General features: G+C 43.5%; 1 protein-coding gene across 2 annotated transcripts in view; it reads right to left on the bottom strand.

Annotated features, from left to right (window-relative positions):
- Positions 1-19,421, bottom strand: part of COQ8A (coenzyme Q8A) — a 43,199-nt gene that overhangs the window by 16,127 nt on the left and 7,651 nt on the right. For both annotated transcript variants that reach the window (XM_063391154.1, XM_063391155.1), the window contains exons 2-5: positions 15,389-15,583; positions 12,781-13,191; positions 11,739-11,805; positions 3,776-3,850 (exon numbers count right to left, since the gene is read on the bottom strand). In XM_063391154.1, coding sequence (XP_063247224.1) covers positions 3,776-3,850; positions 11,739-11,805; positions 12,781-13,191; positions 15,389-15,565 — 730 coding nt within the window. In that variant the 5' untranslated portion in view covers positions 15,566-15,583. The remainder of the gene's footprint in view (positions 1-3,775; positions 3,851-11,738; positions 11,806-12,780; positions 13,192-15,388; positions 15,584-19,421) is intronic.

Raw genomic sequence — 19,421 nt, 5'->3', positions numbered from 1 at the left:
CACAGAAACTTTGGGCCAAGGGAATACTCAACAACATGGCCTAAGCACTTGAGACTGACAACCCAAAGATATTGCACTACTGCCTTTCATAAAAAAATCCCTCTGTGTTCAAATCCAGGCCAAGTGCCCGCCTGGCATTTGTGCAGTGCCTGATGAACTGCCCGGGACAGATCATTAATAAGTGACAAAGTTGTCCTTGAACCCAGAGTCTCTATATTTGTATCAGCAGCTGTTTATTTGGGCACTCTCACTTTAATTCCTGGGAATTTGTTCTACTTTTCCATTCCCACCCTATCTGGGCCTTACACTGTATTTACATACAAGTGTGTGTTTACATACACGCTTTCAGTACTGAGGCTGCCATCAAGGTCACCAATGACAGAGGTTATCAGCCCACCAGGAAAATCCAAACTGGAAAACAACTCAGTCATCCTCTTTCTAACAAAACAAGATGAGCCAAACCTCTTAAAGATGGCAGCATTAGGGCCTTAAGCACTTTAAGAAACAAACCAACAAACGTAAAAAAAAAAAACCAGGAAAAAAAACCCCAAAGAAACCTGCATCTACTTCCAAGAATTTGACAGCAGAATGAATTTATGCCCAGGACATCAGGTTTGGATGGAAAAGAAAAAAATTCACTGACTCTTGCACCAGACATATTTGTTCTAGGCTAAGTTCCTGAAGAAGTGAATTGTTTATGGAAACAATCCAAAGCAGGGACAGAAGGGTCCTGTGGCTACTAAACAAGGATGGGGAAGCTGAGCAGGAAAAAACAGATCAGCACTAGCACAGTTGCTAGAGAACGTACAGGAGAGTAGGAATTTGCAGTCCCTCTGATAACAGCAATGGAAAGAAGAAGTACAAGCTGTGCTATCAGGATCATGTGTAGCTCAGGAGTGTCTGGCTAAGAGTTTGGGACTAATGGACCAGTGCTTCTAACTCCATTTTAAAGGTGTGAAGACACTTGAGTTTGTACTAATTAGGCAAGAGGAGGGCAACTAAGAGAAAGCTCTTCCTCATCACTCCTGGGTGCCAATGACAGTGTGAAATTCTTAAGCATGCCTTTGGGCATACACACATCCCACTTGTTTAAGTCTGGAGTGCCAAGAAGTTCCTATTAATATTGCAGGGTAGGGAGAGAAATTACATCCTCCAGCAGCTTCCCAGGAACAGGACAATATGTCACTCTCAAAAGAGATGGGTCTCAGTCCAAACTCATGGTGCTGGCAGCCACATTTGGGAACAAATGCCTCAAGCTGAAATCAGGAAAGGTATTTTTAAAGAAATGTAGAGGTACTTATGTCCTGAGATTTCCCCCAAGAACAGCTCAGGCTGGTACTGTCAGAAAAACAGTAAGAAAATGGAATCTTGGACTCCCACTGTGTAACTATCCTGTGCTGTGCATTTCTGCAGGAGCAGAGCCCACAGAAAGAATGAGCTCCTCTCATTCATGGAGCTTTACCCAGCACTCTAAAATACTGTGGAAAACACACATCCAAGGACACTCACTAGAAGCTGTCTCTGAGTTACCTGGAAACCTTCCTACATCTTTGGCCTGAGAAGCTCCAGAGGAGTACAAAGGCTGGAAGTCTTTCACTTTTGCCTCACCTCCACACTTGCCACTCTTGGCCCATTCTCAGTTCCATTATTGATATTGCTCTCCCTTACAGCACAACCACTGCTCCAAGATCTTATCTAAGGAGACTTGACAGCTAGAGGGGAAGCAACAAGGAAAGACAAACAAACACCTAAAAATAAAAGCCAGGTCATTTTCTAATTCCCTGCCTAGCACTGAAGTTGGCAGTTCTCATTGCCTTGTTTTTTAATCAAGGTTTGTTCAAGAAAATCACTCTTCCCAAAACAGGATTCAAGACTGTAAAGCAGGCCTCTGACAGAGAAAAATAGTAGTTTCTCCATCAAGAAGATAAAAGGTGCAATTGCTTTATTGCAAGGAGAAAGTGTCTTCTGCCCTCTAAACAAAAAAAAAAAGTAAAAATAATAGTAATCCTTCTCACACTGTAAGAGAGAGGAACAAAGCTCATGTTATTCCCTCAAACTTCGTAACTCTGCAAGCTCATGTTTTCACTTGGGGTGTGCCCAATTAGAAAATACTCTGGCAAGCAGAGAAATACCAACAGTTGCGCAATTCCACCACTGTTAAAAGCAACACAAATCATCAGCTTCCAACAGGTATCAACAACCTGCCAAACATCCCAAGTGCTGAAAGCAAAAAGCCTTCAAGAATTCTCTACAGGATGAGCTGTGTTTGTCTGAGCGCATGTTTTTAAATCAAAGCAAAGAAACCCACACATCCTCAAACACCTCAGGCCTTAGAGAGAAACAAGAACTCTTTGCCAAGGATCCTTTTTCTCTGCTGGGATGCTCTGTATTGCCTTGCTGTTAATATTTGCATCTTGGTACTCCAAATACAAGCAGAGTCCTGGGTCGTCCACAACCCCTGCCTCCCACTAATGGGAATTCATTTCATATCCTGAAGTGTTGTTTTATGGTTTGGGAACTTCTTTCGGTTGGGATGTTTTTGTTCAGTTGCTCTGTTCTTTTAGTGTTTTTCCCTCCTCCAATTTTCTTCATTTTATTGTCACTCTAATACCTCCTGAAACTGAGGTTCATTTTCCATCCTTCTTCCACCCCCAGAGATGACCAGGGTGAAGACAGAAACTGGCTTTGTAGAGCAGCCACAGAGTAGAATTACTCAGTAGAAGGACTCAGCAGTTGCCATTATCTGAAAGTAATGCTTCTGAACCAGGAACAATTTGACTTCATTTTTACTTCTAGCTACAAGTACTTCAGCCTTTCATCAGCTTCCTCCAGTCACTGGAAGTAACCTAAACACACAGCCATACCAGCCAAACCAGAGAGATCAGCTGAAGACCAAACACCCCCAGCAACTGTAACAGAACATGAATTTTGCAGTATCCCACCAAAGCTTTTCCTGGATAACAAGCAAGTGAATGGAACCAGAAACTTTAGAGTAATCTCATGTTTTCTGGAGAAGAACACCTGAATTTTCTATGCCCTAAACCATTCACTCACCCATCCCCCATAATATTTTACCAACACATATGCTTAAAAGAAAGCCACCACAACACAATCAGGTAGAACTTAGGAACATTTTACCTCCAACTTCAAATAAGCTGGAAAGGAAAGAAGAGGATCAGGTCAATTTGCACAGCACAGCCTTTTGCATGTTATGAGACTCCTTTAGAAGCCAGCAAAAGACAGATACTGGAAATAGATAATTTTCATTTAACAGGAGCGTAAAGTGCTTTGTCTCTCTTACAAGAGAGCAGCCATCCTCCAAGTTCCTCCTAGGCAGAACATCCTTTAGTTTCAAATAGCCTGCAACCACTAGATGATGGGTTCATCTAAAGTTTCTGTACTGACAGACATGCATGGTTCCACTGAGCAGCTTAAGAAGAATTGTTCAGTCAAGAGAAGCCAAGAATAGGCACAGGGATAGTATTCAACGTCAGGGTTGGCTATGGGAAAGTAAAGCTGTACAAATTGTGCTGGCACAAACACATTCTCTGGAATATTCCTCTGACCTCTGTCTACGTAGTGAGGCTGTGGTGTACTGAGATGGGAAAAGAGCCAAGAGACTAAGAATATTGAAAATGAAAGAACTACCCATATCCCCTGTTGTTCTGTCTCACTACCCAGCCTTCAAAAGGATCCCAATCTTGCAAATGCAGATTTGTGTCTGGGGATAAAGAGGAGGAAAGAAAGAAAATGCAAGGACATTGAAAGGGCTTACCATTACGTTCCTCTGGTCTAAGGCTCTTCTTCGCCACTTCTGCCAGCGCCCCGATGCCAAGACCAACAGCTAGTCCTTTAAAACAAGAAGAAAAAGACTCACCTTGCAAGCTACATACAGAGACATTTCTGGTAATTAAGCCACACATTCAAGCACACAACAGCTCTAATAGAACATACTGGCTTTTGCAATGGAGTCATCTTCACTTGACACTGAAGAGTTTTCTCTTGTCTTTCTTCAGCCCAGCATGCCAGCCAGGAATCATAGACTAGGCCAGTCTGGGACGTCTGGTTTTTATACAGCATGTCACAGCTGTTACTCAGAGCTTTGTGCTCTGGCTAATGTCCTGCTGTAGACTCAAATCAAGGAGTTCAAAAAAAGGGAAAAAACAGAAGCCAGAACTCTCACAAACATGGTTCTCAAAGTACAGTTCTCAGGAACAGAATCCCTCTCACTCCCCACTGTGCCACAACAGCAGGAGGAAAAACCTTACTTAGGATGAACCCATTGCCAACAGAGCATAAAGTTTTGCAACCCTGCTATCTAAGCATTAGGTTTAATTGTGCTCATTAGCTGCCTCTTCCTTCCATGTGCTCATTTACTGATGAACAGAAACATGTCTTTCCCTGAGGTTCACCTTATATCAGCAGTGTGGCAACCTGCTGTCCCAAGGAGCTGGGGAGTGATCCCACACAGCAACAGCAGGACCAGGAGACAAAACACCAGCACTCCACATGCACTATCACCCTGGCAGGCAGTGAATTCCAGGGTGCTGTTTCACAGCCACAGGTTAAGCTACAAAAGCAGCGTTATCTGCCTTCGCTAACCAGAGCAAAGGCACCGAAGATTAAATGAGGCACGGATCTAATCATGCGGCAAGCCATACTACCAAAGGTCTCACTGCCTTCCCAATATCAAAATATTTATTTTTCTGGATAATAAATGACATGGACAAGCAGAACAGATGGTGTTGCTCCCATCTCCTCAGCAGTGGTGCATCCCGCTGTGCTGCACTCACTCCTACACTGCTGACAGTCCTGGGTGCACCTGCTTTCCAAGCACCCCAAGCCCTCCTCAAGGCACTACTGGAAAACTTCCCAGAGAAGCAGTGAACAAAGTCAGCACAATGAAGGAGGCAGAGCTGTCCAGCACATGGCATTTTGCACGTGTGCAGGAAGAACCACATGCACAAGTTTTGTAGACTCAAATGAGAAAGCCTGGCCACGAACAAAGTGACTCTCATCCTGCACTGGAGCTTTCCTCTCTCCCATCAAGCAATTACAGCACTTCCCCCACTACAATTTCTGGCTTGTATAGTTTGTCTGCTTCACAAACAGCTCCACTTTCAGTCTTACAGACTACATGCACTGGGGCCAGAGAAGCCTGCAAAAGGTGAAGCACCAGAGGCACTACAAGGTGGTTGGGGTTTTGGTTTTTTGGTTGGTTTTGTGGGTTTTTTTGTGGGATGGTTTTTGTTTGGGGGTTGGTTTTGGTGGGTTTTTTGGGGGGGTTTTTTTGTTGTTGTTGTTTGATTGTTTTTTTGTTTGGTTGGTTTTTTGGGGTGTTGTTTGTTTTTGTTTGTTTGTTGTTTGGTTTTTGTTGTTGTTGTTGTTGTTTTTGTGGGGTTTTAAAAAAATTTTTCTATATTTTCTTCAAGTTTTTCTATGGAGTTGCAGCACTGAAGGAAGTCTGGTGTTCGTAATTAACTTGTGCTGACCCCTCAATTGTGCCAAACCATGCATCACCAATGAGCAAGTGCTTTGCACCAGGAATCCAGAGATTTTATTAGCTAAACAAAGTGAGAAAAATACCCCTAGGCTTCACCAAAAACAAGCAGAAAGGCTTTTCAAACACAGCATGAACAACACTAAAATGCTGATACAGGATCATTTCCAATCAGATCCCACATGCAAGACAGTAACTTGGAGCAGGCAGTACCAAGAGTCAGACAGGAAGCCAATAAAGACATCTCATCAACAAGATGTGATTTTTCTAGACTAAATACCACTCACAGAACATTTCTGTTGGCCTTGATCCCACTTTCACCACCTCTAAAACAATGCTCCCCACCATAAATCAGCTTAAGTCATTATCAGAGCTAGATTGAACTGACCGGCAGTAATTGGTTTCCAATTAAAAACATCACATTGTCTTCTAAAGGCTCTATGTTCAACATCTACAATTAAAAATTACCAGACTTACTGCATGGACACAAAATGAAACATATCTGAAGTTTCTAATCTTCTCATCATTAAGATACTTCAAAGGTAAATGAAAGACTAGGAACCAGATTCTGTCTTGCAGAATAAAGCTGGAGAGGTCACAGCTTGTTTAAAAGCAGCTTGAGTTTACATCAGTGTGGGCAAGATCAGACCACAAATGAATGTGTTTTCTACCTTCTCCTCTCATGGATGTGCACAGCTGAGCATCTCTACTAATACTGTAGACTGCACTAGAAAAAGAGCTGCTTTTTCAATAGGTACTCTGACAGTTTCCTCACTGCTCACTCTGCCCAATTTAAAAAAAAAACAAAACAAAAATACCCAAATCACCAACCAACAACAGTTTTAAAGGGCAAAAACAAGTGCATGGTTAAACAGCAGCTACACTTTAAAGATCTGAAGTTTAAACAAAGGCTTCAAGCATCTTCAAACTATAATCACAGTTTTTGTCTGCTGCTTAGCAGTCAAGCTTGCAAAAAAGGAGGATGTAAGGGTGGATGTTTGGGGTTGAGGTGTTTGTCTTCCCACATATCCACTACAGATTATGAGGTCCTGCTTCCCAGGAAGTACCTGGACATCTGCCTGCCAGCAGGGAGTCGTGAACGAACTCTTCTGGCTTCTTTGCTTGAACATGGAGCTTTCTTTGCTTCCCCTCTTAAACTCTTTATCTCAGCTCCCAGGTTTTCTCCCTTTTGCTCTTCCCTATTCCTTCTTTCAAGTGGAAGGAAATGAGTAAGCAGCTATATGGAGCTTAGCTGCTGCTGTTCACCAGGAAAAAGTTACCCCTCCAAAGAACCTGCAGTGCTACAGAAGCACTCTCTTCCTCTGGGCCACTAATCCACTTGCACAGGTCACTTCTGATGTCCTTCACCTTCCTTGTCTGCAAAATGTGTATTTCCTCCAAGATTAATCATTTTGGGACAGTTCTCAGCATTGTTCAACAGTCACTGTTCAGCACCTTGTAAAAATAATATCCTTAAGTGCCTCTATAAAGTCATTCTCCTGCATTTTGCACTTCATGCACATTATTTCAGCGTTGGAAAATGCCACTTGGTTCTATACCAGCAGAGTGGCTCCTAGAATATTTTCCAGGCATCTGCAGTATCTGGTACACTTCAAATCAAGCCTATCAAAAGGTGATCTGGAGCCAGTTTTGTTCAGGATGAAACCTCTTGCTCAGCAGCTGACACAACAAAACAAACAGGAGCCGAATGGGCTGTTGCCACTCCGGTCAGCCTGCCAGGCTAGGGATGGGGGCAAGACCCTCCCCTGGAGCAGCCTGTGCCCTGGTTTTGGTCACATAAAACACCACAATCACCACACAGCACACACTGAAAGCTCCTCAGCTGGACAGGGCAGTGAAAAATTAAAGACTCATGGGTCAAGATCAGGACAGAGACATCACTCAGCAATCACCATCACAGGCAAAACAGACTTGACCTGGGGAAATTACTTCAATTTATTACCAATCAAATCTGAGTAGGATAATGAGAAATTAATACTAAATCATGAAAGATATTCCTACTACTCCTCCCTTCTCCCTGAGTTTAACTTTATTCCTGAATTCTCTACCTCCTTCCCCTTCCCAGCAACACGGGGGAAGCAGATGGTGGCTACAGTCAGTCCATCACACAGTTTCTGCTGCTCCCTCCTCCTCAGGAAGAGGATTCCACACACCCTTCCCCTGCTCCAGCCTGGCGTTGCTCCCACAGGAGACAGTTCTCCACAAACTTCTCCAATGAGTCCTTTCCATGGGCTGCAGTTCTTCACAGCCTGCCCCAGCACAGGCCCCTTCCACAGGGTGCAATCCATCAGGAACAGGCTGCTCCAGCATGGTCCCACCGCAGGGTAACAAGTCCTGCAGCAAACCTGTTCCGTGTGGGCTTCACACAACTTTCTTCAAGCATCCATCTCCTCCATGGGCTCCTCCACCGGCTGCAGGTGGAACTCTGCTCCACTGTGGCCCTCCATGGGCTGCAGGGGCACAGCTGCCTCACCATGGCCTTCACCACAGGCTGCCAGGGAATCTCAGCTCCCGCATCTGGAGCACCTTCTCCAACTCCTTCTTCCCTGACCTTGGTGTCTGAGAGCTGTTTCTCTCACTCCTCTCTCCAGCTGCAACTGTGCAGGTTTTTTCCCTTTTAACTCTTCTCCCAGAGACGCTGCCACCCTCGCTGATGGCCTTGGCTTGGAGCCAACCTGGAGTCAGACCTGGGGGAAGCTTCTGGCAGCTTCCCACTGAGCCACCCTGCAGCCAAACCCTTGGCAAGCAAACCCAGCACGCTCACTTGCCCCTCACATGGCAATCTGAATCCTGCAGCTGGCAGGCCTGCAGATACTTCACTAACATACCTCAACAGACCAGGTTTCTGCTTTTTTTGTTTTCGAAATTGTTAAAATCACATTAAATCTGGACTTCACCACAAGCTTCCTGAATTTTCTTTATTGCAAAAGAATCTTATTATATCATTAAAATAATAAACTTGGAAACCAGGAATATGATTAGGGGAGACAGGAACAGCTTAGAAAAGTCAAATAAGGCAAAGAAGGGAGAATGGAAATTAAAAAAAATATCAAGAACTGAATAGGTGGAACTGATGAGCCATCAGGCTACAAAACAAGCATGGAACAAAAAAAAATGCAGAAAAATTTGTTTTGTCAATTACAATCCTGGGAAGAACAAATAAATAAAAGTCGATGATGCTATTTAGTACTATAAATACACCTACCAGCAGTCACTCCAGCTGCTGCAAGAAGCATACAAAAATACATAAAAAGGACTAAAAAGTTCAGTAGAGGATCTTGTGCTGATCACAGAGCAGTATTAGCTCAGTATGACAAGCAAGTGCTGGAAAAGATGATCATCAATCTTTCCAGTAAAATGTTCTTTGCCCACAGAAGAGGTGAGAAGCCAGGCAAACTCAGCAGTCCAAGTGTTTTTGCCTCCTGTTGCTGTTTTGTCCATCACCCACCAGAGTGTCCTGACATCATGGCTGACACACAGCTGAACACTCCCTATAACACTGAAGGGGACAAAAGAAAACATGCAAAGACAGGAGGAGGCATGGGACCATGCCAACAGCATGGGAATTCAGCTCCCTGAACCCCAGGAATAGTTATATGAACTGTATTTTTTACGTACTCAACATCATTCCACCTTATCCAACCCTAAAATAATACTGATCTAATATGGAAATAAAGGGGGAAAGTGAGTTTTATTAAAAAAAAAAGTGTTTAAAAAATAATCAAATGCTAATTTGACTGGTGTGGAGATTGTAGGAAAAGAATCCACCACAACCACTTTATTTCCCAGAATGATTTCTTGGGGCCTTCAAGTGAAAATGGCATGCCAAAGCACACAAGAAAATTCCTTCCCAAAAAGTTTACTTGGTTTAAGCTACATTCCCTCATGGATATGGGACAGCCTCCTACGCTTAATTATTTTTAAGGCAATGTAAAGAGCCAGGCAGTAGAACAGGAAATAATCACCCCCTTCCCTGCCCGCCATTCCTTGTTTGATTTTAATCATTTGAATGTCCTAGGAACTAAAGACATAGCTGGCTCAGTAATATTCCACAGGTTAACAGTGATATTTCCTGCAGTATTTTTCTTCATCCTCCCCCATCCAATTTGGCCTTGAACGCTTCCAGAGATGGGACATCCCCATCTTCTCTGGGCAGGCTGTGCCAGTGCCTCACCACCCTCTGAAAAAAGGATTTCTTCCTAACAACTAATCTAAGCCTGTCCTCTGTCTTTAAAGCCATTATTCCTCATCCTGCTACCACAGACCCTTATAAAAAGTCCCAAAATATTACCAAAGGATATTTTAAACTGAAATAAACTACCTATAGACCACATCTGTTGTTTGCTAAGCCACTGTACTGACAGTACTGTTTCTCTTTTTGTTGCAAATTAAAATTCAGAGGGAAAGATAAACAATGAATGCTAACAAGAGATTGCAGAGAACAGAGAATCTGAACAATTTCTGCAAAAGAACTTTCGCCCAGAAGCCCTCTAAAAGCCATTTTAATCATATAAAGCAGACAACTGGAGGAGAGTAGCAAGACCAAAAAAAATAAATGACACACAGATGTCTGGAGATGCTGCTTATAAACAGTCTCCTTCTTTCCTACTGCCTCTTAGTGGTTTTGGTCTGATGGGGCTATTTGGGTTTTGGGTTTTATCTTGAGGTTAGGAGAAGACAGGTTATACTTCCCCTAGAAGCATGAGGTAACCTTTCCTCACACAACAGCCTTGGGCACCAAAAGCTGGAACATAAAGCAACAGCACTGGAACCCAAAGTCCACAGAAAATTTGGTCATCTGCCACTTCACATCCACCAGCTGTCAGCAAGCAGCAACAGATGAACACAGATAAGAGTGCTGTGATACTTCTCATAACATTCAAGGCTAGATTAGAACGGAGACCTGTGGACTACTAGAGCTTAAGAACATGGTCAAGTGAGTTTTAAAGTAATGTCTTGTTACTCCAAAAAGCAGATCACGAACCCTGCTTCCCCGGAAGGAATGCTGTGAAGCCAGAGTGCCTGCAATAGACTACAGGGTTAAAGAGATCTGACAAGCACGAGAAACTTATCACAAAATTAATTTGCTGTTTATTTCTGCACTGCATAGGATCAGCCCCTGCCCCAGCTCCTCCTAGTGTGTGTATTAGTCTGACAAAAGGACACACAGAGAAAGAACAATTGTTTTTTACATAATAGTTGAGTTAAATTATATTTGACAGGTTATCAGGTTATTTTTCTTTCTTCTGGGATCTGTAACACAAGGATGTCTACTTTGTACGTGTGCTTCTCTATCAAATTTTGTGGAAGAGAATCACAAGAGCCACAAGAGACTGTTCACAATCTAGACAGGCCACTATCTCAAAACAGTACAGACAAAAAAACCCAACCACAGCAACAGACAGACTCCTCATCCAATGATTACCAAAGTAGCACTAGCTGTGTTCATCTCTCCACCTGCAATACTGTGATCCCTTCTTCCTCAAGAGCATGCTATGTACTTTGATGGCTTTGGATACAAGACATTAAATAAGCATCATCTGTCAATATTATATAAGATATTTAGCTACTTTTTGATATTATAAGTCCCATTCTGCATGTAAAATTCATTTAGGTTTCAGCTAGCTTGATCTTACAAGCTCAGAATTTACATCCTCCTGGGAGAAAATGGTCTAAAAGCAATGGCTGAGTAGATGAAACCTTGACTATTATCATCTCCCCATGCTGAAAAAGGAATACCAGGAGAATATGTTTTATATTTAAACACTGTTCAGAAAAGTAGCAAGGATAAGGGAAAAGATTACTTAAAATAACAGCTGCTCCAGCTGTCTCTGCTTGGCAGTGACAGCACACTGTAAGAACTGGGAGAGTTTGCTCAAAGTGCAGTCACATGTGCAGGACCGGGGTATCTGTACAAGCTGGGGAACACCTGCACCATTCAAACAGCAGCGCCCACATGGTATATGTGTCACCATGAAGATGTGCAGCTCTACTATGCACCCCCAAGTCATCTCCCCCAAACTCTTGGGAGCAATGAAAAAGCCCAAGTCGAGCTCTGAGCTAACTAAGCTGTTTGTGGGAAAGCACCTTCCGATCAGCAAGCGGAACTGGCAGATGGCACCACCCCACGCTGCGGGGCAGGAGCCCTGTCCCAGCCAGCCATTACCCAGCACATACAAGCACATACAGCCACGGCAAACAGGGAGTGCACACTGACCTCCGAAGTTGGCGAGCCGGCCGATCCTGGTGACGGGAACCTTCCTCTCCCGGGCCCGCTCACTGAGCTGCAGCAGAGAGAGGGGAAAACAAAACAAGAAATACACAAATTACCTGGGCACGTGGTCAGACAGCTGCAAAGGCAGAGCACAAGCCAGAGCACCTGAACAACTCCATGCTGCAGCAAGCTTTCATTGAACCCGAGCTTTGTATCTATTGGGACACTTTCAAGGGAATACGGTACAGAACGGACACATCATAAACTAAAACACACACTGACCAGAGGAGAGGATGAGGGTGGGAACGACAGAAGAGCTGATAAAAGTGCTTGGAAACCCCATTTTCACTTTCAACTCAGCAGCCCTTATGTTTTGAACTTGGAGAAGCTGCACAATGCTAACCTGAACTCCCTTCCAAGCATGGAATTAGAACACATGGAGGGTCATCAGATTCACAGGATTGTAGACTGTTCCTCCACACACAACAGCAGGAGCAGCTAAGTGTACAGTTTCATCAAATACCCCGAGGGAGTGAGCCCACAGTGGATTGATACTGGATGTGGAGAAGGAGGCACAAGGTCAGAGCAGATGATGAGCATCTGCGCCTGTGAGTTCTGCTGTGGGTTCTGCACTCTCACACAAGGGCATGAAAGCACTAAAGCAACAACTGTCAGCTATGCTACTCTCCAATCTACCTATGCTTCAGGGTAGCACTGCCTCCACCTCTACAACTGCCAGGTGCCACACAGGAAGCCACAGTCTCCACTGTGAGGAGCTTAGGTCCAATTCTAAGCCTATGTACACTTTTTAAACACACCCTCATGTCAGATTATCTGACAGAGGGAGCAAGTGTGAAAATAGAGACTGAAAAGCTGTCGACAGAACAAATACCACAGGGTTAATGAGCACTAACGCTTCCCTCTTTTGCCTCCTGAAATGGGAATAGCAGAAGAGGAAGAAATGAGAGACACACAGAAGAAGGTGAGTAAGGGCAGTCTAGTACAGACACCACAGTACTGAGAATCCTTAATTAAAACAACATACCATCTGTTTGTAGGGTTTCTGCCCTGAACCTGTTTTGGCCTGTCTGGCTTTATCGATATCTTCAGCTGTTAATCCACCAACAGAGGAATGGTCTTGGTGAAAAGCTCTGTTTTGTCCAAAGGCAGTAGCAAAAGGATTTCCAGGGTCCCTAATGCCTCCAAACAACCTTGCATCCATTCTGGGAGGGAAAGGCTTCTGCCTTGTGCCAGAATCTCCAGTCTCATCAATATTTCTAAAGGGTCCATTTGTTGGGTAGGAGTAAGCAGGGCCTTCAGCGCTGTGTTGCTGAGGCTTGCCAGGGGCAGTGGAGAAGTCCATTGGAGCATCTGATGGCTCTCGGGCTGAGAAGTCATAGTCTTTTCCAAAATCCTCACCAAGGTCAGTAAAGTTCTCCTGCTGTCTGCCTAGTTCCTGCAAACAATAATTGAAACACTTTATGAAAATATCTTAAATCTTGCTCCCCACCCACCCGTGGTCCTCAGAGATGAGCATGCAGCTAGGTGTCACATCTCCACAGTAAGGAACTACAGAGACTTAGAGACTCTGGCACTGCAGACATTCACAGTAAGAGACAAGAATGAAAGGAAGAGACACTAAGGATGCCTCAAATCCCTGGCAACCTTTTAATTCCACTGATGGGACAAATTCTTTAACAGTTTTTCAAATATCCATAACTGGAGACACCTTGTTTTTACATACACTGCCAGAAAGGGTCACTAAACGTGGAGTTCACTAGAAGCAATGCACTGCTTAGAAACAACAGGTGATGGGAGCTGCAATATCACATAAGAATAACATTGTTTTCTCTCTTCCCATCCTGTTTTCGGTCACACAGCATGAGCACTTCCAAGCCCAAAGCCACCTGAAGCAGTAGCAGATACCTACTTACAGGCAGAGTAAGCTCAGCCTTCCACAGCCATGACACTACCAACTGCAAAACACATTCCATTATTCAACCACTAAACTATGTGTTGTCATCCCAAAATAAATAAAATTCTGTGCCTGGAGAAAGGATAACAGCATCGGGCACAGCAACACTCCAGGCAAGCTTCTCCTGACACTTTTTTCTGTTCTAACCTTGCAAAAGCTGCCTCACGAAGTCCAGATATTTCTTAAGACTTTTCAGTCAAAAATAAATACATAAATAAAAGCTAACAGCAGAGCATTATCTCCTGTTCACTTATTCCTTGACACATTCTAGTTACCTGTCTCAGCAGCAGCAAAACCATAAAATAACTGATGGTTATTACAGGCAATCAACAGGATTTTAAATCCTGCTGTGGTCAGGCAAGCAGGCAGCATATTTCAGGCTTTTTCCTAAACATTAATTAAATTTCCCTTCCTTAGAGAAAAAACAGAACATGGTCTTTCCTGTTATTCAGCAGGTCTCGTGCTATTCTGAACCTCAACATCCAAGCAGGGCAGGAGGAAGAGATGTTTACAGATGGGGACTATGTACTGACCAAGCAAGAAAGCCTCCTTACTTCCATACTTAGATTTTTAGAAACATGCCAGACAGCTAAAGACATGTCACTTAATGTAAAAGATTCCCTCTCTTCAAAACAGAAAATGCTGCATGTTTAGATTTCTTACTGAGCCCTGCTTTGGCAGCAGCTTCTCTTGCAACCCATTTACAGAATGCAGGGCAAGTGTTCCGCAGTTGTGCTCATTGGGCTTCTTTTGTGCCGAGAAATATGAACAGAAACAAAACAGCTCTCTCTCCTCTTGGGTGCAAGAGGAGGACAATGACAAGACAAAGCACTATTCCCATAAACAAACACACAAGTTAGTTCTACTGTGAGCTTAAATAGAACCAAGAAAACATAGGCCCAGATTCTAGGACTGAAGCTATAGATTGCTCATTGCATAAAAACCATCAAAATCTCATTCATTAGTTTCTGCTTCAAAAATGATGATCTGAGCTACACACTCCTTCTAAAGGATGAAGAGAGAGAAGTACCACAGACGAGCCCCTTGCTTTCAAAAGATGGCAGCACAGCAAATGTGAAGCTCTTACAATTCTATCCCCATCTCTGATAAGAGAAGCTGCTGTGTGGCTTTCCTTATGTTCCTCATTTGAAAGCCAGTTCCAAAAATCCAGCCTGGGCTGTAAGTGGTGAACATGCAAATACTGACCCTGAGCAACTCTGACAAATATCATGTACCAATTCTGCCAAGAAAGGAAGCAGCACTGAAACACATCCAATGCACTCTAAAAGAGCTCCTTCACTCAATGCTCTCTAAAAGAGAGGTAAATCAATGCCCAAAATTTAAAGAAGAGTCTAAATAACAAAGCTACTGACCAATCTTAGCATGAGCTTGAACTTTGACAAGATGAGATGAACGGAGCACTTTTCTTATTCAACATGTCTTAAACACTCAGTAATGAAAACACTTACATTCCCCTCCCATTCCTGCCTTCCACACACCAGATTCCAAAGAACTCCCAGAGCATTGCAACAACTGTTATTATTATCAATCCCACACTTCAGAACTAGGCTCTCATTCAAGATGTGAGTTCCCGGACACTCACACAACAAAACCAAAAGAAGTACCTGGAGAAAAAGCAAAACATCAGACTAGACTGTGCACAAAGAGCTTTGCTCACCTGCACCTTCCCCAAGACAGAACTGAACTGTTCCTCAGCAGTGGCCTGGAGAGTCTTTGCAAGGGTGACTGCGTCTCCCCCGAGGAGCACCTGCCGAAGCTGTCCTGCTTGGGTTTCCAGGATCGCTTTACTGAGCTTGGTCAAGCCCCTCATGACCATGATGGCATCACCCGCCATGACTGATGTCTTTCTGTGCTGGAAGGTAAAAAGGGAGGGGGGCAGGGAGACAAGATGTCAAGAAGAAGTTTGCAACACATTTCACAACCCCTAAGAGCTGGCAGCATATCCCAGGCAAACCTCTTCCTGCTTTGGCAAGCAGCCACCACGGAACTTGTCTGCAGCCCAGATAACAGCCAGGCCAGCCTGAGTGACAGCTGGTTACCTGATCCTATCAGGAAAAGAGAACTGTCCTGTTCTCATGAGTTAGGATAACTTTCCAGGACTCCATACAAACATCCAAGTTACCATTGACCAGCACACGCAAAGACAGGTAAATGTCAGTAAACACTGCAAAGACTGTCTTGATTCCTTCCAGATGTTAGAGGTAGATTAAAAACATTAACATTTGACCTTTAATTATTATGGGGCCTTGGAACATGTTCTCAGATCCTGATAGCACTGATGAAGTTCACTGTCACATTCCATTCCTGCCCTGGAGCTGTGCCTGCTCATTTCACATAGCCAAATTTCCTTACTCCCACACCAATGATTAAGCTTTGTCCATCCTCCAAAGGTAGGCTGCTCCATAGTCTGTTCCATCCTCAACTTGTAGCTCACTCTTCTGCTTTTAAGTGGAAATTTAAGCATGCTCACAACACCTACCTACCACAGCATTTGCAAAGTGCTGCACTACAGTGAATTTTTGACTCAGTCTCCCTTCATTTTCAAGGGGTTCTATCTCAGATTTCTTACAGACTGTGCAATTTCAGTGCCTTCAAATATGAACTGGGCACTGCAGGATGCAGGACAGAATGTGTCTGACAAGAGTAACTTCCATCAACTCCTTTGGCTCAGCCTAGAACCAAGCTCAGGCTCAGGACATTGGCTCTCCTACATCACTGGCTCACATAAAAGAAATGCAGTGGCTGGAGTGCAAAACCATTTTGCAGGGGAGATTTTCACCTGCTTATTTCACTCATTGCTACAGCTTTAAAGCACAGACAGGGTCACAGTTCCAGGACTGGCTCAGTTGCACATGTTCCCATCCTTACTGACACAGAACACAGAGACATGTAGTTGGAACAAGATGTTGACTAGGATCCAACTTTGCCCATACAGAAGTCTGTAATGATTTGGAAAGAAAACAAAAAATCTGACTGCAATAGGTACAGAGCACTAGTCCAAGGCCACATATTTAAGTTATTTCCTAGGTAAGTACACAGGTATCAATTCATTTTGAGAAGATAACCTGTCAACATGCACACATACTCAACTATAAATGTTAATACACTGACGTGGTACAAGTGGTCCCGAGTCAGCAGCACACAGGGCATTACAGCCAGCTGTACACTACAAGTAACCGGATCCAGCTACCTTCTCAGGAAACACAAGCCCTGTCTCAAACATGTCTGCTGTGCCTGTCATGAAAGAGAAGAATGGACTGCTAAAGCTAAATTCCTGTTTAAGTACACAATTTTGCTGCAATCACACAGGAAAAGCACGGATTACTACAGCTGAACTTCAGAGAGACGTTATTATGCAAATACAGGATAAAGGCCAGTTACTGGGATATTTGTTCAACCACTTTTATCAGCAATAAAAATCAGGAACAGGCACTGTAGCCAGCAAGTGTTACACTTACATGTTGTAAGCACACTGTTAAAAGGACAGTCAAGTGCCTACAATGAATCTGGCCATATTAGCTGTAAAATAAAAATCAAGCCCACCTAGATCATTATTCTGTGGTTCTCATTACAAGGCCTATCCATATGCTCTAAGAAGTTACTCCTGCATCTCTGAGTTTAACCACTCTGATTTGTTTTAACGTTGCACAACGCACTTTGAAACTCAAAAGTTGCCTGTCAGGTAAGGAAATCTACTGTCAACAGGAAGTGTTTTTCTACCCCTACATCTTCACATTGGAAATTTCCACATGGATCTCACTCAAAGCATTTATATGCAAGCTGTCCCTCCAATTCAGAGCCAGGCAAAGAAACCAGCCAACAACCCAGTACTGTCCCAGCTGAAGTGAGACCATTCAAAGTTTGCCACTATTAAGAAGTAAGTGTTTTTGTGATCACAAGTATTAGCAGCAAGGAAAGCTCAAGTGCAAAAAAAATTTATTTCCTCCATCCCAAGAGGGGCAACAAAAGGTAGGCCAGTACAGATTTGGACAACACACACATCAAAAAAAAAAATCCCTTTTAACATGTGTTCTTGCTAATCAACAGCAGTAAAACTATGCACTTCTTTCACCCAAAACCAGCCAAAGACCTTGTCACAAAGTGACAGCTATAATATGCTAAATGTGTGTTTTTAAATTAATTAAATCTCCAAACAAAATTTCAGGGAAGCTAATGCAGCCACAAGTAGATATCATATATTGCACAACACTCATTCAACCCTCCACTGCTAAATATATCAACAAGCAAAGAGGACCTACTGCCCTGCACAGATTTGGCTACAGGACACTGCACTGGGCAAATTCTTACTGATATCTCTGTGACTTCCATCAGAAAAGTGAGCCCCTGTGCTCTGCACAGCAGCTATCACCACCTTGGTACCAGCTAAGTGCTTTGTGGGCTCAGAAGCATCAGCAACGTGCTCCTATGCAGTGCTGTCAAAGGACAGGCTATTCTAAACAAAATATATACTACATAATCAAGAAGGCAAAAGACTACACACACAAAAAAACCCCAAGCATTAGGAAAATTACATTTTTTTTTCAATGAAAAAGCAATAAGCACAAACAAGGACAAAAGACACAAAAACTGAGAGGGAGCACATACTCTTGAGAAGGCTGGTACTGGACCCAACAACTACACTTGTGTTAATTCCAGCAGAGACAACAGTCAAAGCATTTCTTCCCCCTAACAGAAGTTCTACTCATATCCTCCTAAATCAATAAATACAGCACCAGCAAGCTCTATCAGAAAGAGATTTAGGGAGTGGTTCCAAGTGTAATTAGTACAAAGTCCATATCACACCTGACTTACTCCCTGAGGATTCTTTATCTAGCGCTAGCAAAGTGGGGCACTGCTAGCACAGAGCACGGACAAGTCAGTGGTGTCTACACAAGCTGTCAGAGCGTCTCTAACCTGGACTGAAGAGTGCTGACAAGTGTTGATCGTGAGCCCTTTTCCAAAAATAGGCAGGGTCACAGATTTTGCTTAGTAAGCATCTTGCAGTTGAATGAACTCCTGGAAAACCCCCACACCTTCCAGCATGAGGAAGCTCGATCCAAGCCATCCTCAGACACCAGGCAAAGTCCACACAGTGGGCAGAGGGGCTTCTACAGGTTTGATGCCACCTGATTCAGAGCCCGGTTGTAACAGCAAAACTAAACCAATGCCTGGGATCCCCCTGTGTGCAATCCTCAGCCTCACAACCCACCATTCTCTAGAGTGACTGGCTGCCAAGCGTTTCCTCCCCTTTTCAGCATTCCAGATTATTGGTCTGAAGGTTTAAGCAAGTGTAGCGAGACACTCACTTTATCAGAGGCCAGTAACAGAAACCAAAAGCCTCACTACAAGCAATAGAAGAAATCATGTATTTGTCCCGCTTTAAAAACACATTCTTCCATTCATTCCCTCTCTTTTCCATGTGCTAATATGTGCTCCTACAGACACGCGGATCTGCTTCAGACTCCATGAGCTTTCCTCCAGATGCTTTACAGTGAAAAGCCTTACTCAGATATACACATGCACATGCACATATACACATACATATATATAGGACAGACCAAGTTTAAACACAAGATTTCTAATCATACAAATAGCAGAAACATATCTGAGTTTTCTGTGCATGACAGCACAGTCTCTTTCAGTTTATGGGAACTACTTCTACTACCAACACTTTGCTAAACACCCAAACA

This window comes from Prinia subflava, chromosome 2 (assembly GCF_021018805.1).
Source record: "Prinia subflava isolate CZ2003 ecotype Zambia chromosome 2, Cam_Psub_1.2, whole genome shotgun sequence".
In the NCBI taxonomy this organism is placed as follows: Eukaryota; Metazoa; Chordata; class Aves; order Passeriformes; family Cisticolidae; genus Prinia; species Prinia subflava.
Note: the sequence above shows the minus strand (reverse complement) of the source record. Positions and strands in the feature narration are given on the sequence as shown.